The sequence below is a fragment of the Enhydra lutris genome, unplaced genomic scaffold (assembly GCF_002288905.1).
Source record: "Enhydra lutris kenyoni isolate GAN:26980312 unplaced genomic scaffold, ASM228890v2 scaffoldscaffold4, whole genome shotgun sequence".
In the NCBI taxonomy this organism is placed as follows: domain Eukaryota; kingdom Metazoa; phylum Chordata; class Mammalia; order Carnivora; family Mustelidae; genus Enhydra; species Enhydra lutris.
Window position 1 is genome coordinate 10,637,372 of NW_019154088.1, and position 26,274 is coordinate 10,663,645.

General features: G+C 52.3%; 2 protein-coding genes across 2 annotated transcripts in view; both read right to left on the reverse strand.

Moving 5' to 3' along the window:
- LOC111159676 (spectrin beta, non-erythrocytic 5) overlaps positions 1–6,547 on the reverse strand; it is a 46,563-nt gene extending 40,016 nt beyond the window's left edge. The window contains 6 exon segments of the mRNA XM_022522242.1: positions 67–295; positions 818–975; positions 2,649–2,765; positions 5,445–5,612; positions 5,771–6,002; positions 6,468–6,547. Of these exon segments, the coding sequence (XP_022377950.1) occupies positions 67–295; positions 818–975; positions 2,649–2,765; positions 5,445–5,612; positions 5,771–6,002; positions 6,468–6,547 (984 nt within the window).
- A 3,149-nt stretch (positions 6,548–9,696) lies between these two features.
- Positions 9,697–26,274, reverse strand: part of LOC111138991 (EH domain containing 4) — a 79,604-nt gene continuing 63,026 nt past the window's right edge. Inside the window, exons 5-6 of the mRNA XM_022491063.1 lie at positions 20,406–20,570; positions 9,697–13,780 (exon numbers count right to left, since the gene is read on the reverse strand). Of these exons, the coding sequence (XP_022346771.1) occupies positions 13,244–13,780; positions 20,406–20,570 (702 nt within the window). The 3' untranslated portion in view covers positions 9,697–13,243. The remainder of the gene's footprint in view (positions 13,781–20,405; positions 20,571–26,274) is intronic.

The following is a 26,274-nucleotide window of genomic DNA, read 5'->3' on the forward strand; positions in this document are numbered from 1 at the left end:
GTGTCTGACTCCAGAGCCCATGCTCACCCCACCTCTCCTTGATGCCACCTTTGCTTTGTCACCAACCTTAGCAAGTCTCCTCTGGACCGTCTGCTCCTGGTGCAGGCGGGAGAAGTGATGGTAGTAGAGGGAGATGTAGGTCATGATGGAGCGCTCATCAGGCTGGAGGGCCGCCACGTCCTCGGGGTCCAGCAGCTGAGCAATGCCCAGCTCCTGCTCAGCCACTCGGAAAGCCAGGGCAAGGTTGTGCAGTGGACGCTCCGGACGCAGGGAACAGTAGTCAAGCAGGTCTGGCCTGGACAGAGAACAGGCAGAGCTCCTCACCAGAGTCACTTACTGCGTGGGTCTAGGGAACTTGCTAAAAAGGCCAACCAGCTCCTGTCGGCTATTTACACCTTACCGTACATTAGTTTCTCCTGTTGGTAATCTGAGCTGGTCATGAAGGAATCGGGCTCTTGGGGTGGGGGCATGTTAATTTCCCTCAGGGACCAGGCTTCTGGGAAGGGGAGAAGCTCCCGGCTTTCCCCGGCTACTTGCCAGGAAAAGGACTGAGAATAGAGTCAGGGACACAGAAAGTGGAGAAGGACAAGGGTCAAGGCAAACTGGGCCAACTCGCCCAGGATTTCCTAGGGACAGGGGAGGGCCAAGGCTATCAGCCTGCTCTACGTCCGTTCGTGGGGTGCATGGGCCCCAGGGATGTGGGAGATGGGCAGGTTCGGGACCCAAGCCCATTGTGGGTGTTCGGCTTAGTGGTGGGGGCCTCCAGGGGGAAGGCTGAGAGGCTGAGGGCACCAGGTCTGCTCTCCCTCAGGCGCACCTGTGTGCGTGGATGAGGGCCCCGAAGCCGAGCCCGTCACTCCAGCTGCGGGAGAAGTCGGTGATGTTGACATTGGCATAGCAGGCCGTCTTCCTCTGGCACCAGACCAGCAGAGCTTCCTTGGCGGACAGCAGCACAGCGTTGGCCCCAAACTCCTCCTGGCAGGGCGGGACAGCGGGTCACCATGCAGGGACTCTGGGAAGACAGCGGGGCCCAGGGGCCTCGGAAGAGGTGGGCTGGGCCTGCTTGTGATCCTTCTCTGCCCCGCCCCCCACACCTGGGGGCAGGTGCAGATGGCTCTCTCTTTCACTGATTTCATTTGTGGTGGGCGGGGACTGGGGCTGAGGGAGAAAGACCCTCCTTCCAAAGTGGAGTGCCTGAACGCTGTCACATTGAGCAGCTGGGTTTGAGTCACCGCTGGTGACCACAACAGCGGGAGCTGCCATTTCTCCAGCCCTTCTCATGGGCGGGGGGCACTGGGCTAACAATGGGCCCCACGAAATTGAGGCTGGGATTTGGCAGACTGGCTCCTGGTCCCCATGGGCTGTCTGCCAGCCAGGCACAGGGCCGTGGCTTTCCAACCTCTCATGGCCCCACGAGGGGGTCACTATTACTATTTCCATTCTAGGGATGACACAAGGAGGAGCAGAGGGGCAAGGAGAAGGCTGCCCCGCAACCCTCCACCAATAGGCTTGCCCGTCCGATAATGGCTGACAGCCTGCCTCTGACGGGTGAACGCCCCCTGTCCGCCACCTCGATGCCTCATAGGGCTGCTGAGGGCAGAGCAGGCGGGCAAGGATATCTTCCTCTGGTTTCAAACCCCTCTCGCCTTTGATGTTTCTCTTTATGAGAGTTTCCTTTACTCTGTTGCTCTTGGTTCCACTTGCCAGCACCCCTGCCTTGCTATCTCTCTTCCTCTCAGTGCTTCTCTCCCCCTTCTTCTTCCTGTCTACTCCCCCCCACCTCCCCGCCACCATTTTTGGTCCCTGTCCTGCCCTCAGTGAGACTCTCCTTCTACCCACTCCCGCCCTCACCCTCACTGCCCCAAAGGCCCCTCTCCTTCTTCCTCCCCAACTCTAACTGGGTGTGAGGCCAGTTAGAAATTCACCCATCCAATCATTCATCGCATGAGTGCGAGACTCTGGGGACACATCCAGGCAAAGCTCCTGCTGTCCTGGGGCTCACAGTCACATGATGCGGGTTTCAAGGGTCCTCCTGGACTTGAGCCAGATCTATGGCTTCTTTTCATTAGGGTCTCATTTTCTAGGTTGGCTTTTATATCCTAGTGGAATTAAGTGTTAGGTGGGGTTTTGGAAACCACCAAACTGTGAAAATTGATAAATATAAGGACTTTATGTTTTTACTCTTTTCAATTTGGTTGTGGGAGAACAAGCGGAGGATGGAGGACAATCTCTTTGGTGTTCAGGATACTGGGGATTTGGAAACTTCTGGGGCTGGGACTCCCTCCACATGTTTAATTTCCTCCTGCAGCACATTAGATGTGTAATAGGAGTTAGAGGGCTTCAGTGCCAAGTAGAGAACAACAAGTCGGGGTGAAAAGCGGGCACAGGGCAGGTTCCTAAACCACTCACTTGTAAATGGCTTGTCCCAGATCAGGATGGAAGTTCATGGATCTAGTTGTCATTTTAGGATATTACAGTCTCTCTGACATTCTCAATTCTTTGCCCGTTGTTGAAGAGTGGGTATTCATTGTGTGGACACCAGGGTCTGTTGTGGGGCTCCTAAGAGTCAGGAGGAACTGCTCTGTCCCCAGGGGCCAGGGGTGAGGCCAGGGCTGAGCTGGGCAGTGCGGGTGGTGGCTGGGACATACCCTGTCCAGGGAGATGTGGGAGATCTGGAAACGCAGAATGATGACCCAGATGAGTCCCAGGATGAGGGTCTGGTCTCCATCCACGATGTTCTCTGGCCCAATGAGAGGTATTGGCACCTGCAAGCACAGCTAGCTGGGTTGAACTGTGAAGCCCATGTACCAGAGAAGACTGAGTACCCAAAAGTTGGGGGGCCTGCTGCCAGATGGGAGGGTCCTGGAATCCAACCTGTCCCAGGAGGTCCCCAAGGAAGGAAGAGGCAGGGCACAATGCCACACAGGTGAAGACTTTCTAAATGGTTGCTGTTTTGGACTCAAGTCCTTCTCAGCAAAACCCCAGCCTGGTGAAATGGGCTGGACCCCCAGGGTGGGGGATCTCTCTATATGTGGTCTACAGGTAAATGGGGGCCGAGATCAGTGGTTCTGCCATAAGGGTTGGAAATAAAGGCTCATCATAGTCAATATATGGGCTCAGGAGACAACAGCAAAAGTCGGCCTCTGCCTCTCAGGGCATATGGAGGTGCTTGGGAGCACTTCAATCTCAGCCCTCTTCCTCAGTGGTCCATCTCCTGGTAAAAAGGCAGATTCCCAAGCTCCACCCAATCAGACTCTCGTGAGCCAGGGCCCAGGATTTGTATTTGGACAAACTCCTCAGGTGGTTTTCCTGGGCACTAAAGTTGAAAACCTGCTGCCCTAGATCTTGCCCGCATGGACAGGGAGGAGGAATGAATGAGGGGAGAAAGGAACAGAGTAAACATCAAAGCCTCATGGGACCTGGGCCCCTTCACCCTCTGGCTCTGCCTTCCTCTCCTGGACCACAGCGCTCCAAGGCCTGTGGGATTCTGGCTGTTCCTTAGGGTTTTAGGCACAGGCCTTGGGGCGTTTGTACTGGCTGTCTCTGCTGTCTAAAAATATTGTCCCCAATAGCCACATGGCTACTTCCCTCCCTTCTTCTAAGTCTTTACCAAATACCACTTTTTCAAGGGTGTTTTCAATAGCCACCTTATGTCAAATAGAAGCCCAGGGACTATTCCTCCTCCTCAAACACACGTGCTCAATCCCCTGACTCTGCTTGGGTGGGGATCTTGGTTTTCTCTTATGTCTCTTTCTCTTTTTCTCTCCCTAGTAGAGTGGCTGGCATATAGTGGTAATGGATACAGATGCACTGAATGGGGCAGAAGAGGGGAGGCTCTCTGTAAGACCTGGCAGGAAGTTGGCTTCAGCCAACCACCTGCCTGGTAGAGGGGCTGCATCCCTGGGTATCACATGGGGTCCAGCCGGTGCTCAGCTTTCCTCTCCTGGCACACCTGAGCCCTTCGGCATTCATCTCAGCTTGGAGCTGGAGCAGCTGGGGGGTGGGGTGTTGGAATCTGCTCATACCAGCTTGTGAAGTTTGATCTTCTTACTCTGTGCTTAGTGATATCACACTGGTAGCTTGGAATCAGCCGTGGTGGAATCAGCCGTAGCAATCAATGCCAGGGAAATTAGCAAATGCTACGAATGAGGGCTTTTACTCCCCCCTGTGCCGAGAGCTGGTTGTTAAACATTTACCAGCATCCGCTGAGCTGAGTTCAAATCAACTGTCTTCCCTGCCCCTTGCAGCCAGGTCTGGGCTTTGATGACCATGGTCCTGGATCCTGGCATGAATTGCCCAGCAAATAACTCGGTCTCCAGAAGCGAGTGAATCCCACGTTTTGCTCATGAACCCTGTTTTGGGGCAGCAGTATGTGGAGTAGAGACAAGGCTGTCACCTCTATAGACTATGTATCAGTGACATGCTGTGCTCGAGGGGAGCTGCAGAGCCTCTGACAAGGGCCATGGGGTGCCCACTCTACCCAGCTATCCGGAGGGAAGGTGTTTGGCTCACAGGCTATGGTCCCTGAGACTGAAAAGGGCCTGGGATCTTGTGGCTGTCAGCTTTCTGCTCCTCCCTGGGCTTGGGGACAGCAGTGCCCCCATCCCTAGCTTTGGCTTCTAACTGCCCTGGCCTCTCTCAGGCATGCCAGGCCATGGGAGGCCATGACCTTCGCCCTGGACGTAAGTGACAGGCACACACACTCAAGTTCAGCCTAGCCAGTTCCAGCTCAGAGATTTTGCAGGCTCTAGGAACAGCCACCTCATGGGTTCCGGACCTGAGGCCAGGAGCCCTGTGGGCTTCCCCAATCCTGGCTTTCAGTATAAAGGACCCCTGCCTAGCCCCCGATGCTGGCCATGAGGGTCTTTCCATGGCCATGAAGTTTTGCCTCCTTTTAATGACTCTTTCTTTGGCTGGTCTCTTGCTTTCAGGAGACCGTGGCTCCCTCCTGCTTGCTGTGGCCCTGCCAGCTAACTGATCCAGCTTCACCAAAGCAGACCTGTACCTCTTGCCTCCGCCGCCTGGCTCAGTGTCCAGGACTCTGCTCCCGTGCCCTCCTCCCAGCCTGCCTCCCACAGCCCCGCATCCGGGCTCTGCCGGCCCATGGACCATGGGTCTTGGCTGGTAAATTATTTCCTTATATAGGAAAGGAGAAAGTTAAGAATCCCACAATTCTCTCACTGCAGGCAGAGGTGCGTTTCAGTCTCACCCATAGGATGACGGCTGTCCCCACTCCAGCCAGTCTGGTGCTCTCCAAGCTGGGAAGCGCTGTTCAAGCAAGGGCTGGACTTTCTGGACCTCTGTATCCCAGCCACTATGCCTAGATTCAGGCTCCAGATCCTCTGCTCTGCCCTGACCAGCCCAGGAAAGATGATCTAGGAGCCCAGCTGAACCCCTCTGTCTGCCCCAGCACCTTGCCCAGAAGCCGTCTCCCCAGCCCCCACCTTGGCCTTGAGGAAAGCCAGAGCGCGGCTGCTGTTCTCCAGGAAGTGCGCCCTCATGCGGCCCCGGCTGGGGGGTGGCAGGGCCTCCCCGGAGATGAGCTCTAGCAGCCGAAGTAGGTGGGTGCCATCAGCCAGCTCTGTGTACAAGTTCTGGATCTTGATAGCCACCTGGAAGGGGCGGTGGGGTTGGGGGGAGGCACAGGGTCAGCCTTCCCCAGCTGCCCGGCCTATCCCCAGCCCCTGGGAGGTGCAGCCCAGAGCTGGGCTTCCTCGGTTTCAGGTGGAACAGTAGAGGCGGGCTGCCGGGCACGCCCCGATGCACTCACCCGGCCGTGCTGGAAGATGTTGTTGATCCAATTAGTGAAAGTCTTCTCCTGCATCCGCTTGTGCTGTGCCTGCAGCTTGCGAATGTGGCTGGTCTCGTACGCGGAGTCCATGGCAGGACGGGACTGGGACAGCTGCCCTGCGGCTCTGGTGCTGGCCTCCTGCTAAAGGTGCTCGGTGGCCCCAAGGAGCTGCTGGGGACTGTGGGGCTGACCAGCCAGCAGGCCTGCAGCCCTTTAGGGATGAGAGGTCACTGGATATTTCTCTAAGCCAGAGATGTTGAGGGGCATGGAGGTTGGAGAAGGAGTGTGACGTTCCCCACGTTTGGAGGGGCGGGTTGTGGTTTAGGGCCCAGCCAGGTAAAGTTCTGGAGCTCCTGGCTGGTGCCCTGCGCTTGAATGCCTCAGAGCCCTTTGCAGCACCCACCCCACTTTCCAGATTCCTTGGGGCACGGGAACTAGCTGCTGTTCCTCGGGATGAAATGGGCAGGTGGGGTAGGGGGAAACAAGAAACTCACCTTGGCGATGTCTGTGCCTGGAAGGGACCCTACTGGACAGATGGAAACGGCAGATAGCAGGGGCTGCGTGGGGAGGGAGAGAACCACAGGAGAGGCCAAGGCTGGAGCTGGGACCACGCCATGGCCCTCCTCTTGAGCCGTGGGGCAGGGGTGACGCCACACAGCAGGCTTTGTCCTCCCACCTGCCAAAGGGTGGGGCCTGGACTGGGAGGGGGTGGCTCAGGAATGCTGCAGCCTGTGGTCCCAGGATGGCCTCCTTCATCCTCCCCCACCCCCCACCTTGGATGCTCCCAGTGTCAGGTGGGGGTCCTGGCTGTCAAGTCACCGAGGCCTATGGGAGCACCCCGAGCTGGCTCTGGGTGGGAGTGCCATGGGGGTGCTGTTGTCCAGGTAAATGGCACCCACATAGCAGAGCCCCTGGTCAGAAGCTTCTGCACCCACTTCCCAGTCTGGGACTGCCCTTTGGCACCCCTGCAGGGCCTCTTTATGAGCACCCACAAGGGTAGGGATGGGAGGGAGCACACTGGCGCGCCCGTCCTGTCCAGGGGAATGCCACCATAGAGGGAGAGGAGTCCTAGGACTTGGGGCTCGGCCAGGGCCCAACTGTGGGTGCTCCCTCACGCCCAGGGGCCACTTTCTGAAGGGGGCTCTCCCTGGGAAGGGGTAACTTGGAGATGCAAAGGGTGTGATAGAGGGATAAAGGGAATGATAGAGTCTCCTTCAAAGCCAGGGACAGAGTGTTCACTTTTGGGGGTTTTATCTGGGTCTTGGGGCTCAGGCAGGGGCTATAGAGGGAGCCCACAGGCAACTCTCCCTCCCTCCCTCTCTGAGCAATTTTTTTTTTAAGATTTTATTTGTTTATTTGACAGACAGAGATCACAAATAGAGAGGCAGGCAGAGAGAGAGGAATGGAAGCAGGTTCCCTGCTGAGCAGAGAGCTGGATGTGGGGCTTGATCCCAGGACCCTGGGATCATGATCTGAGCCAAAGGCAGAGGTTTTAACCCACTGAACCACGCAGGTGCCCCTCTCCCTGACCAATCTTGAACTGCAGGCCAGAGAGGGTTCTCATTCGGGTGGCTTCACAAAATATTCTGGCTAACTTCGGGGTCATAGTCACTGGTCTGGGGTGGGTGTCTGTGGGTTCATCCAGCAGCCCCAGAGACTCCGAGAGGAGATGCCATACTCCTCAGGCGGGTGTCCCGGGCGGTCAAGGCTGGTGAGAGGAACAGCGGCCACAGCCTGCCCTCCAGAGCTGGCTGGGACAGAGCACTCTGGAACTCTGGGGCTGTGGTTGGGAATGAGGGCATGGTGCTCCCAGGGTGGCGACAGCTCCCCTCATCTGAGAGAAGTTTCCTCCCCTTGCCCTCTCCCTGTGAGGTCCCTCCTGCCACTGGCTTCCCAATATCGGAGTGAGCCCAAGCTTCCCCCTCGCTCACAGCCCCAGATCCAATCAGTCCTCAGTGGCAGCTGCTCCGTGCCCCCCAGAACCCCTCGATCTACCCTCCTACTCTGCTTGCACTGTCCCTGCACGGCCCTATCAGCATTCCCCCACTTGACATCTTGCCTGCACATCAGCCTATGCACAGTTCCCCAGTTTACCTCCCAGAGCACAACTCTGCTCATGCCTATGAAGACTCCCCATCGCCTCAACTGGACCAGCGCTTTCCCGCCCATATTCGGGTTCAGCTGTTCTTTCGGCTTAGAATGTCCCTTCTGTTCTTCATGGTCCACATTTTCCTATCCTATCAGCCCCAGTTAAAAATCCTGCTCCTTCTAGTAGGTTCCCTGCCACCTGCCCTCTTGTTCCCAGTTTGTCTCTCCTCCTATCAAGAGCCTTGGCCCAGGGTATCTTGTATGATGTGACTACCAGAGGACAGGCTGGAGCTGTGTGATGCTTTGAACACAGACCTCAACAGAGCTTGTCGTATGAGGTTGTTGAGTGGGGCTGGGGGACTGCTCGTCTTCCTCATCTCAGATGCCTCTAAAGCCATTGCACATGCGGCAAGGCCTGGCTCCTCTTTCGCTGCCGCTGATTGCAGCCCCTGCTTGAATGAGAATCCCTTGTTAGTCAGTACCTAGTTTTGAGTTATCTATGTGGTAACTAAGATCTCAAGTCAAACAGATTTAAACAACATAAAAAAGATTTAAACAACATAAAAGTCCCAGAGGACTGAAATGTCTGGGAAGAGGAGGACTTTAGGCGAGGTTTGATCCAGCAGTTCAGATGATGCTTCCACAGACCTGGACTCCCTCTGCCTTTCTCGATGCTTCCTTCACCTTCATGTTCCAGGAGGTGGTTGCTGCCAGCCTAACCTCGCTCCTCTACCCCCAGTAGCTCTGGGCAGTCCGCTCAATGCCATTGGTATTGTATTAATGAGTTCACTTCTCTACACTGCATGGTTCAGAGAAGAGAGAACATCTCTCTCAAGAGTTTGAAGAGGAATCTGAGGGGCTTGGCTCTCATAGGCTTGAATTGAGCCACATGTCCATTGCTGAACCAATTTTTGTGATGGGAAGTGGGGCAGGGAGGATGAAATACTCTCATTGGCTGAGCCAGTCAGGACCTACCCTGGAGAGGTGTTTATTTCACCCAAACCTTGTGGCTCAGAAACAGGGTGGGGAAGTAGGGAGTGCTCTGCAAAGGAAATTCTGGGCCTGGATCACCGCAAGGGTAAATGGGTGACAGTAGGAAAAACCCAGATGTCTGTTATATGGGGTTGTGACAAGAGGCAGGAGCAGCGCCAGCCACCAGGGGGCGCCAACCTTACCACTCCTGCACCTTCAGGCACAGGGGCTTGCCTCTGAGCTGGAGAGGACGAGGCAGCAGGGATCCAGCTCCCTTGAGTGTGCTCAGTGGTGCCCTTCCCAGCCTCACAAGGCCCCCACCCCCCATGATTCCTTCCATCCTGGTCTCCAGTCATCCTCACCTGGGGTCTGCTCCCAGACCTGGCCTCTGCCCCCAGCAGATGGAGCTGCTTTCCAGCTCAAGAAGCCCAGCTTTGGGAGTCTCCCAGCCTAGAGGACATAGGAAGAGCTGGGAGTCACAGGGATAGCATACTGAAGGGGCACACCCTCCCCCCTAACTCCTCTGCTTCATTTCCACTAGATCCCTGCTTTACTCTTTTTTTTTTTTTTTTTGAAGATTTTATTTATCTGAGAGAGCACAAGCAGGGGGAGCACCAGGCAAAGGGAGAGGGAGAAGCAGGCTCCCCACTGAGCAGGGAGCCCGATGTGGGACTCTCCCAGGACCCTGGGATCATGACCTGAGCCGAAGGCAGATGCTTAATGACTGAGCCATCCAGGCGCCTCCCCACCCTGCTGCCCCCGGTCCCCACGCTTTACTCCTGAAGACAACTGGGTCACTGGAAAAGCAGAACCAATGGAGGAAAGGTAGTAAATTTTTCAGAAGTTTATTGATCAACAGATTGTGTCTTCTTTTTTGGTTTGACATTTCTAAACGTGATTACAAAAAAATAGAAGCATTGTGTATTAACTGCATTGGCTAATAGACATGTAACTTAACACACTCTTAAATTAGGCCCGTGTTTACCTGAATAAACTCAGTGGTTATCTGTCCTAAGAATGTTATTTCTCCGCTACATTCCTCAGAGGAAATAAAGAGCACCTCTGTTAACTGCTTTCCTTCTCTTCAAGGCAGTTTGCCTGGGGTACTACTCTGAGCATCATGAAGGAGTGTAACGGTGCAAAGTGGGGAGGTCCCTGTGGGGGCTGTCGGGCCATGACTAGTTTCTTAGCCCCCCGGCTGGGCAGTGGGCTGCAGTAAGACATGCCCGGTGGGCGGGTGGCTCCTCAGGAGACCCCACGGAGCATGGCAAAGGGCTGTGGTCAGACGACTGGGGGTCAGGGCTCTGCGGAGGTTTCCCCTGTGGGCTGGTAATGGGGGGGGGTGTTAAGAAGAGGGTAGGAGGCATTGGCTTCTCCACACATGCTCTTTGACCCGCCTGGACATGCAGTCCCGTGATCCAGAATTTAATTCCTCAAAGGCCCACCACCATCTTGCAGGAGGAACCACAGCTCCAGATGGGAAGACACTATAGCTGCGTCATGACAAGTGCTCCGAGAACCCAGTCCAGCCCCAGAAAGGCGGAAGCCAGCTGAATGCATGCCCCTCCCCATCGCAGGGAGACCCCTGGGCCATCCCCGGGTGCGGGTGAGGAAGGAATCCACGTAGGATGCTGGGCTGGAGCGTGAGGCTGTTGCAGGCTGGATGTCTGCATGTCGCCATGAAACCAGAGGGTTTTGAGAGGTATTGGTGCACTGTTTCTTTGCACATTGGTTCAGGAGGGCCTCATCAGCAGGCTTCCAGCTTGAAAGCTGACTTTGGGAGGAGGAGGCTGAAACTGCTTTCCTCTTACACTCGAGGCTGCAGAGGTTTGTTACGTGGGACCCGGGGCTGTAGAGTCAAGATTCTTCGATCTTCTTCTGTGGAACTGTGGAGAGCACGGCGTCTCACAGTGCTAGGGGTTTGCCTACCTCCGCCCTCCTGCCCAGCTTGCAAACTCTGTGGAGAGGCTACTTTTTAAAATTGGGGTGGTGTGGGGAGGGCAGTGCGGTCAGGCAGTGTGAACAGAATTCTAGAGGGCTCTGCTGTCCCCCAGCCCTGCTGCATGGGGGGGCAGGATAAGGGGCATTTTGGACACAGACTCAAGGAACTTGGTGCAGGTCCTGGGAACATGGTCCCCATCCTTGGCCGCCATTCCTGAGGTTTTCCAGGGCTTTTCTTTTCAAAGTTCTTAATCAACTTTTCATGATGAATGACTTCATGTTTTAAGAGAAGATGTTAAGAAAAATGGGCAAGGGATTTCCTTTTTTTTTTCTTCCTCCGCAGGGAAAGGAGGCAACTGCCAGATGTCACCTGACAGCATGGGGGTGGCAATCACAGTGCCACCAGAAGTTTCCTTCCGCAAAGAAAGCAGAAACCTCAGTCTGCTGCAAGCTTTCCTATATGTCTCTGCATAGACAAAACTTGCCCCATCTGCCTATATACCCAATAGCAAGTACCAAGAAAACATACCCACACAGTGTATGTATATATATGTATATCTTTATGTAGGATGACTGAGAAGAATTAAAGGAGCAGGATAATTCTCAATGGAAAATCAGTGAACCCTGGCCTCTCTAAACCTTTGGATCAATGAATTCTCTCTCCCCTCTGCTTTGCCCTTTGGTGGACTCCCTCGTGGGCACACACTTGGGCAGTCCTCGTGCTTTCACCAAACCATCTGCTTGCGTCATAGTGCTGACACACACCTTTCTTGGTTATGTTTCTGATTAATTTAAAATTAATTTAAAAGTGCTCATTAAGATTAAAGATCATATTATGAATTTACTTCTCTTCAAGTGACATTATTTAGAAAGTGAACTAGGGAGTGTGGGGACTGGCCTCTGGATTAAAGCTTCCCCAAAATAAACATTTTAAGTCTGCATTTCTGCCCCCAATGTTACAGGGGATATCAGAAAAAGAAAAAAAAAATATGTGGTTTTTGGAAGGCTTGGGCGGGACTGTGATGATTTCCTTTCCTTTGGGGCCATGTGGCTATCCCTGTTTTGTGCCTCTCTTTTGTACTGCATGAATAATAATGAAGTGATTCCGGAGCTGCAGCCCACAGAGGGAGTGGTGGCAGTGAGAGTTACCTGTCTCTACCTCCCTCTGACAGGCATCTGGGAGAGTGGACCAGACAGCTTTATACCGAGACTGAGAGAGAGAGCACTCAGGAACCAAATCCTGTCTTGTGATGGGCAGGCACCATATGAACTCACAGCCTTTTGAAGAAAAGGTTTCATATGAAAGATTCTGTCCTGTTTCTGTATAAAGGCTTTTCCTGTAAGAAAGAAAAACTGGACATAATAAAAATGCCACCTTTTTTTTAACGAAAAAATAGTGTCTAAAGCTAGAGAATGACCTTTTCTACCTGGCAGCCTGGGGTGGGCTCGCCTTGTATTCCCCTTATGTCCCTAGGCCCAGCACACAGCAGGCACCAAGACGCGGGTTTAACTCCCTCCATTGACCAAGGAGCCTTGGGGTGGTGTCACCACACTAACTGATGGCTGCAGAGAACCATCTCTTTCCTTTACTGTGGTTTGATTATGATCAATAGACTTTGCTACAAATTATTGGACAGACCTGTAAGAAAAGCCAACCTTCAGACTTTGACATGACTTGAATACCAGAAATCTTGCCAGGGGCTAATAAAGTTTCTGAGTTCCAAATTCCTAACCAAATGTAACTCTGCGGGGCAGGGTCTGGGGTGGGGGTAGCTCTGGTTGGATTAGTCAGGAGGGTGCTGGTTATCAGAGATGCTCTCTGCTGGCCCGGCTGCCCGTCCTGCTTGAGCCTGCAGGGGTGGATGGGGGCAAACACAGGCACAGACTCGGGGGGCGGGGGGAAGCAGTCTTTTCTTTGGTAGACGGCCTGGAGAGAAGAGAAACCTTCTGTGCTATTGTTTTCCACTCTCAATACAGCAGGAAATGAAATAAATAAGATCAACTTTGCTCCCTCCCAGTATGCTCTAAGGGACAGACAGGAGCCAAGGCAGATGCGTTGTGCTGTGTGGCCCAGCACAGGCTTGCTGGCTCCGGGAGGGCCCTCAGCTCACTCCCTGGGGTTGTGGGATTCTATCCAGCCTGCCCCCGTCTACATCTCTCCAGCCTTCCAAGGACTCTTTGGTCAATCTCTCCTTTTTCTCAACCCTTCCATCTCCTTATCCACCCCCTCCTCCCAACATTTGAATAGAAACTCAGGAATTTTAGAGGTGAAAGAACCTCATCTAGTGTCCTGTGTCTGCCCTTCTCATTCCACAGGTGGGGGAACTGAGGCACAGAGAGGGCGGTGCTGTGGCCAGGGTCAGTGAGTCAGTGGCAGCACGGGTCTCGGGCCCAGGCCCTCCCGCCCTCATTCCCTACTGCCCATGGCCTGCCCTGAGAGTGGCCCGGCCCTCAGTCGGCCTTCGGCATGGACTTCCTGTGGGAGGGGGGCACGAGGTGGGGGGGCAGGCTGTTGGGCAGCTCGTAGCCGTCAAGCTTGATCTTGATGAGGTGCTTGGCCAGCGCGAACTCCTCTTCATCCAGCATGCCGTCACAGTCACAGTCCGCCAGCTTCCAGATCTTGCCCAGGACACTGTTGGGCAGCTTGGATGTCACCATTTCCTTCTTGGCGTTGACTCCCGATATCTTGCCATTGACGGGCGACAGGGTGTAGAAGAGCTCGTCGTAGATGGGCTTGTCTTTGGCCACAACCCACTCCTCCTCGTCTGCACCCTCCTTGGCGCCCTCCCCGTAGCCCTGGTTGAAGGGGCCCTCGGTGGTGCCGTCGAAGGCCCCGCCTTGCACAAGCTGTGTGGGCATGCTGCTCTCCTCCTGGCTGATGAGGTTCATCAGGGACGAGATCTTGCTGCTCAACATGTTGTCCACTGCCTCGATCAACTTGGGCTTCAGCGAGTGGAACCTGGTGAAGTCATAGTTCTCCAGCTGTTCCTGCAAGAGGAGAAACCACAGTTGGTCACAGGCCCTCGCTTCAGGAAGCAGGCCGGGAGAGGGAGGGCAGCAGGCAGAACTGTCCTGTAAACAGACATCCCATCCCGGGGCTGCTCTGGAGCTCTCTCTCTATTTGCTGGAGTCCCCACATCTGAATCCACCAGATCGAGGATTGGCTTATGGAACAAGAAACAAGATGCAGGGAAGACAACAATTTTTTACAGCAACCAATCTTTGGCTGGAAGTCATGTGAGGGATAGCAGTCCCCTAAGGGCTTTCTGACACCTTGCCCTTTTTTTTTTTTTTTTGGTGCTCTAGAGATTCAACATCTTTTTTTTTTTTTTTTTTTTTTAAGATTTTTATTTATTTGACAGAGAGAGATAGGCAGAGATACAGGCAGAGAGAGGGGGAAGCAGGCTCCCCGCCAAGCAGAGAGCCAGATGCGGGACTCGATCCCAGGACTCTGAGATCATGACCCGAGCTGAAGACAGAGACTCAACCAACTGAGCCACCCAGGTGGTGATTTTTATCTTTTTTTATCTTTTAAGGTGATCTAATGACACACTTCAGTTGATCTTTACAATAATGCTGGGAGCAAAGAGGGGCAGGGGTGAATAACCCTGTTGGATGCATAGCCCGTGGGGTGTTCTGACAGAGCCAAAACGAGAGCCCATGGCTTCCTGCCCCTTGACGAATGTTCTTTTGTGCTGTAACATGAAGCTGTGTCAAAGGGTCTTTTTAGGTAAAACAACTATTTAAGAATGTTGTTTTTGGATCAGTTAAAAAGTGTCATTTAAGGTACAATTAAGTAAAAGTTGAAACTGCTGAATGGGAGAAGAGTAGGGATGGGAAGGGTGAGTAGAGATCTAGCCGGTAGGGCTGAGTATCACTAGTCCGGGCAGGGCAGGTCTCGGCATCACTTGCCAGGAGAACGGGCCCATCAACAGACAGAGTGGCAGGAACACATGCACCGCAGAGGGCCCTGGGACACAGCAGTTGCCCAACTTGGACAGGAGCCAACTGTAGATGACGCATAAGCTCTGTGGATGGTTCTGTAGAAACAGTCCTTCCTACCTTGGTTCTCCTTGGTTACTCTGCCTCCCATCCATCCATTTATCCATCCATCCATCCATCCATCCACCCATCCATCCTTCATCCATCGACCCATCCAACATTTACTGGCCATTGGTATTACCAGGCCCTGTTTTGGAGTCTGGGGATAATATAATGAGGAGCCAATCTCTGCCCTCAGGGAGCTTATGCTCTAAGAGAGGGAAAACATTCTAGTTTTTTTAGCTCCTGCCTACTTTCAAAAAGGGTTTAACTTAGCTTACAATGGAAAAATGATAACATGAAATAGAAGAGAGTCATTAGAAAAGGAAAAGCTAAGTAATTAAAGGGGAGAGGAAAGTACCATCACATCAGACTTCAAAGGTGAGAAAAGCTACCGCTCCTCAGAAGCCGTGGCTAGGGTCCTGGGGGGCACACCCTCTCACGGCCTGAGGGAAGAAACCATCTGTTTGTTGTAAGAGACATGCTTTTTCTGAATTGTGACAGTTACCTGGGGCCTTTTCTGATCTTTGAAAAATGTTTTCAACAACAGTTTTGCTGAATAAATGCAGAAAGTTCCAGATAAGGAAGTTTTTATATGGGCTTTATGTGAAATATTTCTGTTAGGAAAATTCTAGAAGGCCAGCAAGGGGCTGTCCAGGTGTGCAATTTCCTAGAGATGAGGTAGGAAGACCCTTGAGTAGAAGAGGTTTCACTCAGACCTCACTGTTCTGGGCAGAAGTAATGTGACGGACAATTGGTGGGGGTAGGGGAAGCAGAGCTTTGTGCAATCATAAATATCACAACTTTATTGTAAAAATTTGGGGAAAAAACTGATAGATAAAATAAAAAATTTAAATCACTTATAATTCCATCCCCCAGCAATAACTTCTGCTAACTTTCTTTGGGCACACATTGCTAGCCATTTTTATAAATGCGTGCACGTACACGTGCGTGCATGCGCACGCACACACACACACACACACACACACACACTCACTCTTTTTAACTGAAATAAGATCACACTATTTGACAATTTGCATTTTTAAGAAAAAATGTATCACATCTTTCCCTGATAATGATTGTTATAAATCTTATTCCTAAGACCCATACAACACTGAACGGTCCAGCTGGGCCATTCCTCATTTACTCTATCCTGTGTGGTTGGACGTGTTTCCATTGGAGAGTCAAAACTGTGGTGTCCAGAGGGTGCCAGTAGGACAGACATTCTGTGCTGTTACTTAGAAGGGCAGCCCTGAGCTTCAGATGGATGGACAGAGTTAAAAGCTAAACAGCTCGATGGATGTGTAGAGAGGCACCTCCAGCACTCTTCTCAGTAGCAAACTGTGACCCCCTCAAACCATGCAGGGCCGGGCTGGGCTGATACCCTGCGGGCAGCCTGTGCCCCTCTGAGAGCCGCAGGGTGGTGCAGGTCCGGTTTCTAAACCCCTTCCCATTTGTGTGTCGTCTGTCCTCTCCAACAGACCAGGGTCACCTGTATGGTGCTCCAACACCAGGACTCAACAACGTTCCCGACACTTCGGGCTCTAACTGCCACTCGCTTGGTCAGCCAGGGGAATGGAGAAGAGAAAGCCCAGGAGGAGGAGAGCGGGCAGCCTACACAAAAATCCAAGTGCTTCTGGGGTAAACAAGTCTGGATTCCCCTGGGTGCACAGACACCTACCCTCCTGCTTCATGAATGGGCCTAAGTTCTGAGCACACACAAAGCCCCAGTGTCTGGCCAAGCAGACGAAGGAGGGCGGTGTCTGCCCGAACTTTCCACCCTCCCGCGGGGTACGTGCATTCAGACGGCAAACCTCTGGAAAGCTGGCAAGGGGGAAATGGCCACGTGGTTGCAAGGGTGGACAGGAAGTAACAGCAGCAGCCACCCCTTGCCTGGAGGGTGCAGAGGAAACAAACCCTATACTCTCATCCCAAGGCCTGACAAGGGAGTATGGGGTCTGAGTTAAACCGCCGCCATCCCTGCCCTCCACCGAGTTCGCTCCAAAAAGACATCTTTGTATTGAGATGAATACACACTGGGGAATTTAAAGATTGACCTGTCAACAATTGCCTCCATCGAAGCCACCAAGCCCGGGATCCTGGAACTTCTCCCTCCCAAGGCACAAAGGTCAGTTCCTGGCCGGGTCTTTGCTGGCCTCCCTCTTGCCCACTCACTCCCGGCATTCACCAGAAGCACTTTCCCAGTTTCGAGCTGGGCTGAGCAGGTGGGGAGGGCTCTGCTGCCCTCTGCTGTGGGAATGCGGCCAGCTGGTCAGCCAACGGGGGTGCATTCTCGAAGGAGGGAAACTGAGTCTGCGCTCCAAGGGGCCTTGCTCGTGTTCTCCTTCTCCAGTTTGGACCCTGCTGTGTGGTTAAATCAGATTCCCTCCCGGAAGGAGGCAGGGCAGACGCGGGCTACTTCACCTGCAGGTCACAGGCCTCTCTCAGCACCACATAAAGGCCTTCAATACATTCAGATCATTGCTTCCACTGAGTCACCCCAAGCAGCGTGGTATGTGAGGACACAGGGAGATCAGAGACAAAGCTGGCCTCGGGGAGCTCTCTGAGTGGCCCTCAGATGCGCAAAGATCCTAACAAAGTTATCTCCCAGCTTGTGTCCCCACTGCCGTCCCAGATGTGGTGGATGAGAGGAGGAACACCTGTGCTGGAGGGGAGGTCAGATGCTCCACAGAATCCAAGACGTTGGAGACCCCGGCCCCCACCATCAATCCCCACAAAGCTTCCTGGGTGACAGCAAACTAGTTCAAAGTGTCAGGTGATGGTAAGCATCCAGGCCTGCTTTGTCTCCTGGGGAGTCCCTGAAGGGGCTGGGGTGCTGTGGTCAGCACCTGGCCAGCTTCCCAAGGAAGCGTCCCCATCTCTCTACAAGCTGTGTGGGTGTCAGGGTGAGGTCAGGGTCCCAGAACGTCACTACCTCACCGGCCTGCTCGGATAGAAACACACACTAACTTACCAAGGAGCTCATCTAACTACACATGGGGCACCTGCTACGTGGCAGGGGCCAGGGATATGGTGGTGCCCAGGACGTGGGTCCCTGGCCTCCTGGAGCCTCAGGAGGGAGAGAATCGCTGAGTGAATCAATGAATTACAAGAGAGTACAACAGCTGTTTGTTTGTTGTGCTGTTTGCTCACGGATTTATCCCAGGGGCCCAGAACAGTGCCTGAGACGGTACACTTAATATTTCTTGGTGAGTGAACGAATGAACATGGGTGAATGGGGGGTACCCGTCAGGATGCACTCCTCGATCCAAAGGCTGGGGGCTCTCAGGTGTCTGCTGATGGTGCTAAGTAAGGCCTCTCCTGAGATGCTAGTTAAGGGGCCCATACTTCCTTGTCTTCTTCCCCAGGGTCTGCCCCTCTGCTCCAACTCGGAGAGGCCTGGTTTCCTCTGACATGGTTGAGCCAAGGCTAACATGGCTATGAGAAGCTCTGGTTGGGGGCGCACTACCGGCATTATGGGACTTCACCTGGGACAGGCCTGTGGGTCCTATAAAGGAGGCTTACAGAGGCTTCCGGAGATGCCTCAGGCCTTGGGAACGGCCCCTTCTTGTGGGTGGGGTGCTGTGCTCGCTCAAGAGGCTAATGAGGCCATAGTGTGCACTGTGTTTTTCTTCATAGCTTTCATTACAATCAAGAAGCCAATTTCCCTTAAAAAAGATCTGAAGGATGCAAGGAGATCACTGTCCCTCAGTTTGGTCACGAGGTACAGAGCATAGCCGAAGGGCATGAAGGCGGGCCTGCCCAGGAAGACCGCTCCGGAGGCCCCGCAGCCCTCCAATTAGCCATCTTGTGATTAAACACCCCCACCCCCCAATTCATCTTCTGAGTACGGGACTACCTATTTCATTTCTGGAAGAAAAAAAGGTGTTCTGGATTTATTTTGAAGCCAGCTAAGTCATACCTGACCACCTCATATATCCCACATGCTCTTACCACCTTGAACCCTGCCGTCTCAACAGGAAGTATGGCCCACTCCTATGCTAGTGTGTCGTTTATAGAAAGGGTTTATGCTGTGGAACTCCCCAGGGCCAAAGCTTCCCCTCCTGCTACCTGTTGATCCTTGTCCCACCGCTCTGTCTCTCCCCCTTTGATGCTTTTCTGAGACAGCCAGGCAGCTCGGCGGCCCACCTTCCAGGGGCATATCTCCTACTGCTCTTCCTCTAGCCCCATCCTTCTCGGTGGCTCAGGGCAGAAGATGGTACCTGGAGGTCTCCAGGGTGTGGCCAGAAGCAGGGCACAGGCTGCCCAGCCCGCCCCCATGGCAGGCCCCCACAAGTTCTCACTGTACTCGTAGGCTGGTTTTCCTCCTGGGAGAGTCCTGTTTCTGAGAACCCACATCTCCATCAAATGTGGGAAGACAAGAAAGAATCCAAGAGGACGATGTGGTTTTTCTTTGCCTGGCCTGCCTCACTAGCTATGGGCATCTGAGTTTGTGTGGCCTGCTTTCCAGGGAGAATAGTGGCCTCTGGTGCAGAGATGGGTTCTTGCTCTGGACAAAATGATGGTAAGTTTGGCTGACCATTTTTATTTAAATTCAATTTAGTTAACATGTAATACATTATTAGTTTTGAGATAGAATTCAGTGATTCATCGGTTGCATACAACACCCAGGGCTCATGACATCACGTGTCCTCCTCAATGCCCATCACCCAGTTACCCTATCCCCCCACCTCCCTCCCTCCCGTCCAACAACCCTCAGTTTGTTTCCTAGAGTTAAGATTCTCTTATGGGGCTGCCAGGGTGGCTCAGTCGGTTAAGCAACTGCCTTCAACTCAGGTCATGATCCCAGGGTTCTAGGATCCAGTCCAGCATCAGGCTCCATGCTGAGGAGGGAACCTGCTTCTCCCTCTGCCTACAGCTCTCCCTGCTTGTGCTCTCTCTCTCTGACAAATAAATACATAAAATCTTAAAAAAAAAAAAAAAAAGAGTCTCTTATGGTTTGCCTCCATCTCTGTTTCTATTTTTCCTTCCCTTCCCCAATGTTCATCTGTTTTGTTTCTTAAATTCTACAAGAGTGAAATTATATGGTATTTGTCTTTCTCTGACTTATTTCGCTTAGCATAATACCCTCTAGTTCCATCTACATCGTGGCAAATGGCAAGTTCTCATTCCTTTTGATGGCTGAGTAATATTCCATCGTAGAAATTTACTTCTTGAAATATGTCCCTTTTTGGTTCAATGTTTTGGGGAGGCAGGCAATCTCTGTTTTATTCACAGAAGCCTATTATCATGGATCACAATTAGGAAGATGAATTCATTGCATTCTCTATCCTTTTTTTTTTTTTTTTAAGAGGGGGATGGGATAGAGGGAGAGACGGAATCTTAAGCAGGCTGCACAGCCAGGGCGGAGCCTGACGTGGGGCTTGATCTCACAACCCTGAGATCATGACCCGAGCCGAAATCAAGTTGGACACTTAAGTGACTGAGCCACCCAGGCGACCTGTGTTCTCTATCCTAAACCATGAAACCCTCATGTGTACCCAGCAACCAGCCAGACAAGGTGGTGTTGCCTCTCCCTTACACCCATGAGGCTACAATGAGCTCCCAGTACCTGCATTGCCTTGACTTCTGGGAAGTCCCCGGCAGAAATCTGGTATTCTCGCTGCAGCTGAAGATAGATTTCTGGCAATCTGCTGATAAGCTCTCTCTTCTTGTTTTCCTTTCCGAATACGCTCGGCATCTCCTTCTTCAGGTGGCTGATAATGTAGGCATGGACCTGAAGGGGTACATGTCAGTAAGGACACGCTATTTAGAACTGCACCAGAGAGATACACAGGTCGGTGTCTTAAATGTATCATAACATGGAACAGGTGCCCAGCAGGACCATGGCCCTTGGGACAGAAGGGAGGGGATCAGGGGTGGGGGGTTGGGGAGTACATTATAAGCCTGCTTCTGGGTGTACAGAATGTGAGGTACATGAAGGATCCCCCAGATGGCACTGTCTACAGGTGCCTAGAAAGAGGCCCCCCTGGCTCTCCTCCCCCACCCCCAGCTCCGAGTTGGCCTGGGTGTTGGGTTTGAGAGCGGAAGCAGAGGTGGTGCCTGGAACCACAGGAGTGGTTGAGACCACCAACGGAAAGTGAGCAGAGAAAACCCCACCAAGAAGGACCAGGAAGGGGAGTGGGCTGTGGCAGATAAAGGCTGTAGGAAAGGAGGGGCAGGAAAAGGGGACAGCTGAGCTGGGCCCCAAAGACAGGGAGGACATGAGGGAGGGCTGCGGCCGTCCAGGATGGCAATGCAGAGGTAACACACTGTGGGCCGTATCTGGGGTGCTGTGTATGTGGCTGTGACACGTATCCAGAGGCAGGGAGGTCAGACTGCTGTGGGTGCCAGGAGCTGATAGGAGGATCAGAATGACCTACTGTGGTGCTAATGAAAATTCTGGAGACCAGGGGCAGGAACAGTGCCGTGAGCTCCCTGCTTTGGAAGCTGGCCAGTGGTGTGAGGCTGGGGATGGGGGGTGGGGACTGACTTGGGCAAGGTCTTGGGCACAGTTCAGTTGTGCCTCTGAGTGGCTGTTCCAAGTCTGCGCAGGGAGCGAGCGGGATGGGTGGGGCTTAGACAGAAAGACCTCAGTTCTGGCAATTAACCGGAAGACCTAAAGAAAGTTTCAGCAGGGCACCAGGAAACGAAACTGGAGGCTGAGGCAAATGGCTGATCTGATGTAAATGGCTAATAAGTGACTAATCTTCCTGGAAATCTGTGCCAAGTGAACAGGGAGATGGAAAGTCTTATAACCTCCCCATGAAGAGTTTGAACCCCAGGTTCTCTACAGATGGCACTGAAGTCCTTTCTGCACAAGTCCTTCCCGCCCCAGCTGTGTGGTACCAGGCTGGATGGTGGAAATTCCCACTGGGAGAGGGACCCCAGGTGCACGAAGGGGAAGCTTCAGAAACCCTGATCAGTTGGCAGGAGCAGGTCCAGGACTGTCACCCGAGGGGTGGTGAACCCTGCAGGGGGGTGGGGGGCTCTGCTCAGCTGTGTCACCCCTTTGTCAACATTTCTACTCTTCTGCTGATTTCCAACTTTAGGATGAGAAGAAATGTTCTTTACAAAAGTTCTCTTTGTATGCCAGAATTCTGTAGAGTCATTTAGAAGTCAAGAAAATAAAATGAGAATGGATGAAAAACAGAACAGTGGTGACAAAAAAGAAAATGACTAGGCAGCTATGGGAGCTCCTTTATTAAAGAAAACAGACTTCTGTCATCTTGTGGAAGAATGGCAATCAAATAAAGGGGGTAAGCAGAGACATCCTCCAACTCAGCTGAAAGCCTCTGGGTAAGGACACACACTGGGTGCAACCCAGAACATTCTGCTAAGATCTGAAACCTAAAATAAGGGCGTAATGTAAACATTGACAGGCTCAGACCAGACAATGTGAACCTTCCCGTCTATGCAGAGGTCATTCAACAGAACCAAGCACTGCGCTGTCTGCTGCTGCCACAAGTACAGATAGGCAGGGAAATGTCAAAACCTGTCACGAGTACACTTACCTATTTTTCAAATGAAAACAACTTAAATCATTTATATGATTCTTTGAGAAAGAGAAACCCCAAATTTGGGAGTCCTTTATTTAGAGTGGCAGACTTTAACTGCATTCCTAAGGTATGATGAATAAATGGTAAGACTAGTAATTTCCTTGCCTCGGACAGTGACTGCCTGGCTTGGTTTGATGGGGCTGGTAGAGGGCACTGTATCACAACGAAGGACTTGGGGGGACTGCCATACTCAGTTGGGAGAACCAGCTGCTCACTAGCTGTCCTTGTGTCATTTCCAGATCCTCCTGGAACTTCTGTACCAAGTCTCTGGGTCCCTCTCCCTTCCATACTCGGGCCTGCCCCTGTGCTGGGGCCAGCCCCACCTGAAGCAGGAATTCCAAGCTGCTTAGTCTCCTATCTACAAGGGTTTTTACTGAACCTCCATCTCAGGGCCTCAGGCCTGGGGCAGCTGCCAGACCCCTGCAGGGCTCCCCAAGACTTCCTCACTACCTACTAATGTGGACCTTTCGAGTTGCCAGGCCTGTGCTGAGGGAAGGCTGACTCCCCAAACAGCGGCCGGCCACACTGGGATTGGCACCTGGTTTCTGAACACTGCCTGGTGCCTGGGGGCCTGCGTTACCTGGCCTGGCCTGACACCTGCCACAGCTCTCCACGACAGCCTTGCACCTGTTCCCTCATTGCAGCCCACACGGTGTCCTTTGGCTGATGGCCAGGACTGCTGGACGGGGGGCAGCCCTTGGACACCAGGCCTCGGTGCCCTGACAGAAACTGGGCCTCAATTCCTTCCTCCTTCCATCCTGCCTGGCACTGTCTGAGTCACCACCCTCAAGTGCCCTGCTCATGCTGCAGGCTGCTCTCAGCCTCAACCTCCACTTCCAGAAAGTTCCACTGGCCTGTTTTGTGGGAGTCTCCTGTTGTGCTGCCTCTAATTGGCCACCCCCTCTTGCCCCAGATACGGTGTATGGGTCCTGCTTTTAAGAAGTGTATTGAGGGGTGCTTGGGTGGCTCAGTGGGTTAAAACCTCTGCCTTCGGCTCAGGTCATGATCCCAGGGTCCTGGGATCGAGCCCCACATCGGGCTCTCTGCTCAGCAGGGAGCCTGCTTCCCCTCCTGCCTCTCTGCCTACTTGTGATCTCTGTCAAATAAATAAATAAAATCTTAAAAAAAAAAAAAAGAAGTGTATTGAGTTACAAGGTAAATTACAATCCTTAGAATCATGGCACATTACATCTGGAAGGGACTCCCTGTATCTAATTGAACTCCCAGTTCCAGGAAATTCATATGACTTGCTCAAGGTCACACCACCAGTTAGGAGGTGCAGAACTGTCACTAGCATTCAGCTGCCTCATTCCTGTCCTTATAGAGTTAATTGCTTTCTCTGGGGGATGCATTAAAAAATCTTACTAAAGCTGCTGAAAATCTGGAACTGAATGTGAACCGTGTCCTATAGAAAAACTGTGGAAGACTGAGACTTGATAGGTTTTGATTGTCCCTAAGTCCCAGGGATGCTGTATGGGAAGGTCATTTACAGTCTCCTTCCCTGTACTCAAAAAACGCATATATTGTTGCAAACACCACTATGAACACCATGTAGGATGTGGGTAAAGACAGCAATCTTCTGGCAGGATGGCACCTTGTAATTTTCTAAAGACTCTTGGTAAACAGAGGGGACAGCCTGGAGGCACATTCCTGCCTTTCTGTGTCAAAGGAGTTTTTCCCAGATAAACACAGGACTGAGGGCCAGACCAGGTGATGGTCCCTGGGGAAGGAGGTGGACTCGGTCTAGGTCCTTTTGTTCTTTATAATGAGAGAAAACTAATCGAGAAGGAGGAAGATAGAAAGACAAGAGGGAAGAGCGAGCGGAGAAGGGGGAGGCCTGATGAGACCCGGCTCTGGAAGGCCACGGTCAGGCCTTCCTGCCCACTTGTGGAGCCATGCCAGGAGACTCGAGGCCCCCACCTCAGCCGACTCGCACGCAAACTGGAAATGACAGCTCTTACCTCAGAGGGTTGTTAGGATGAGAATCAAAAGAGGTAATGGATTTGGGTGTATTTGAAAAAGAAATAAAAATGTTAATTATTATTGCCTAATGACCAAAGACCCCAGAGTCAGAGGGTTAGTAAAGCCTGAGAAGGCTTGTGGTTGTTTCGTTCTTACTAAATAAAGAATAAACTCTTACTGAGTTAATAGTGACTGAAAAAATTAATAAGTTCTATATATTTGAATAGTAATATGATGAATATGGGTCCCAAGCGCTTCATTCACAAATAAGTGACATTGAACCCTAGGGGGCTTCTGGATATTCTTATCTTGTCCAATTCACCCTTTCTCTCGTATAAAACAGGGAAAGCCCCAGCTCATCCAAGGCTGATGATTTGGGTGAGGTCAAATGCATCATAATGTCAGTTTCTGTCTGGGCTAATCACACAATGAGCAAAAAGATGTCCTTCTCTTTAAATGAACATGAATTTCTATCTATTTCATGTATAGATTCTGCTACAAGCTCATTAACTGTGTCCAGTGACAAGTGTCCATACTTCTCCAAGGCAGAGACGCATGCACTCAGAGTGATACTGGATATATTTCTCCTGGGCGTGGGGGCAGCCCCAGGCAGGAAGTGCTGGAAGCTTCTAGAGCTCATGGTCAGTAGGAGTGGACATCCTCATGGAATTTGGATCTTGGGGAGCAGCTTGGGGGGACTCAGGCTGCGGGAACATGGTTCTTCACTATGTCATCTCATCTGCACATTAACCTAAACTGTCGGGAGAGCTGCGTCTTTGGAGGCCCAGCTAGAAACTTGCACTGAGCATTGAACACGAGGGGATCAGCACATTTTAAAAAGTGGGTTTATGAGGATATATAAAAAAAAAATCAGGGGCAGCTGGGTGGCTCAGTGGGTTAAACCCTCTGCCTTCCGTTCAGGTCATGATGTCAGGGTCCTGGGATCAAGCCCCGCATCCAGCTCTCTGCTCAGCAGGGAGCCTGCTTCCCCCTCTCTCTCTGCCTGCCTCTCTGCCTACTTGTGATCTCTGTCTGTCAAATAAATAAAATCTTAAAAAAAAAAAAATCAGTTCACGAACTAGAGACCCAGAAAGTGGAGCTGTGGAGTAGTAAGACTGGGAGACTATCAGTGGCAGAGAAGAGACGCTTACCGGATTCCCTCAAGCCGGGGTTTGTCATTCTGTTGAAACTGAAGCTGGAGCCCACAGCTCGTGATCCAGAACAGCTGCAGGGGGCCCCACGGGGGCCCACCCACTCGTGTGACGTCAGCCTTCAAGGAGATGGGCCTCCCTGCCTGGGCGCAAATACTGACACACGCATCCACAGCAAACAGAGAGATTTCTAAAAGCCGCATGGCACGTAAGCATTAGTGGGGTGTCATCAGCTGCTGTAGAAGGGTCCTCACACCTTCACCGGGGGCCGTTTGGTGAATTTCAAAACATCTAACTGCTCCACAAAGGGAACTGGCAGGGCAGACAGACCAGAAAGCTAGGCTCTGTGCTTCACACGGGACTGGAAGAGAACACGCTTTGAAGACAACACTGAATGCCACAGACCTGGCGGGGGACTCGGAAAACCACTGACCTCTCCTTTTTTTTCTCATTTTGAGCTGTTCCTTCCTCAAGCGTTGACTCACTTTTTTTGTTGCGTGAAGATCACTAGAGGGGTGGGAACCTCTCCTGCTCCTGGACAACACTTAGGAAGGGTAGAGCCCTCACTATTTTTGTTCGTTTATTCCACGAACAACTTGTTTGGGGTTTGTCTGGAAGAGCCGAATTTCTTCCGTTTGGCTGGGTTAGTGACAGCTGCATAAAACTACATGGTATTTTTTTCAGTGCTGTTTTGAGCTTTCCCCAAATCGCCTGAAGAATCATGAAATGAATCTGGATTAGCACCTTAAATTGTAAACAGTCTTCAGAA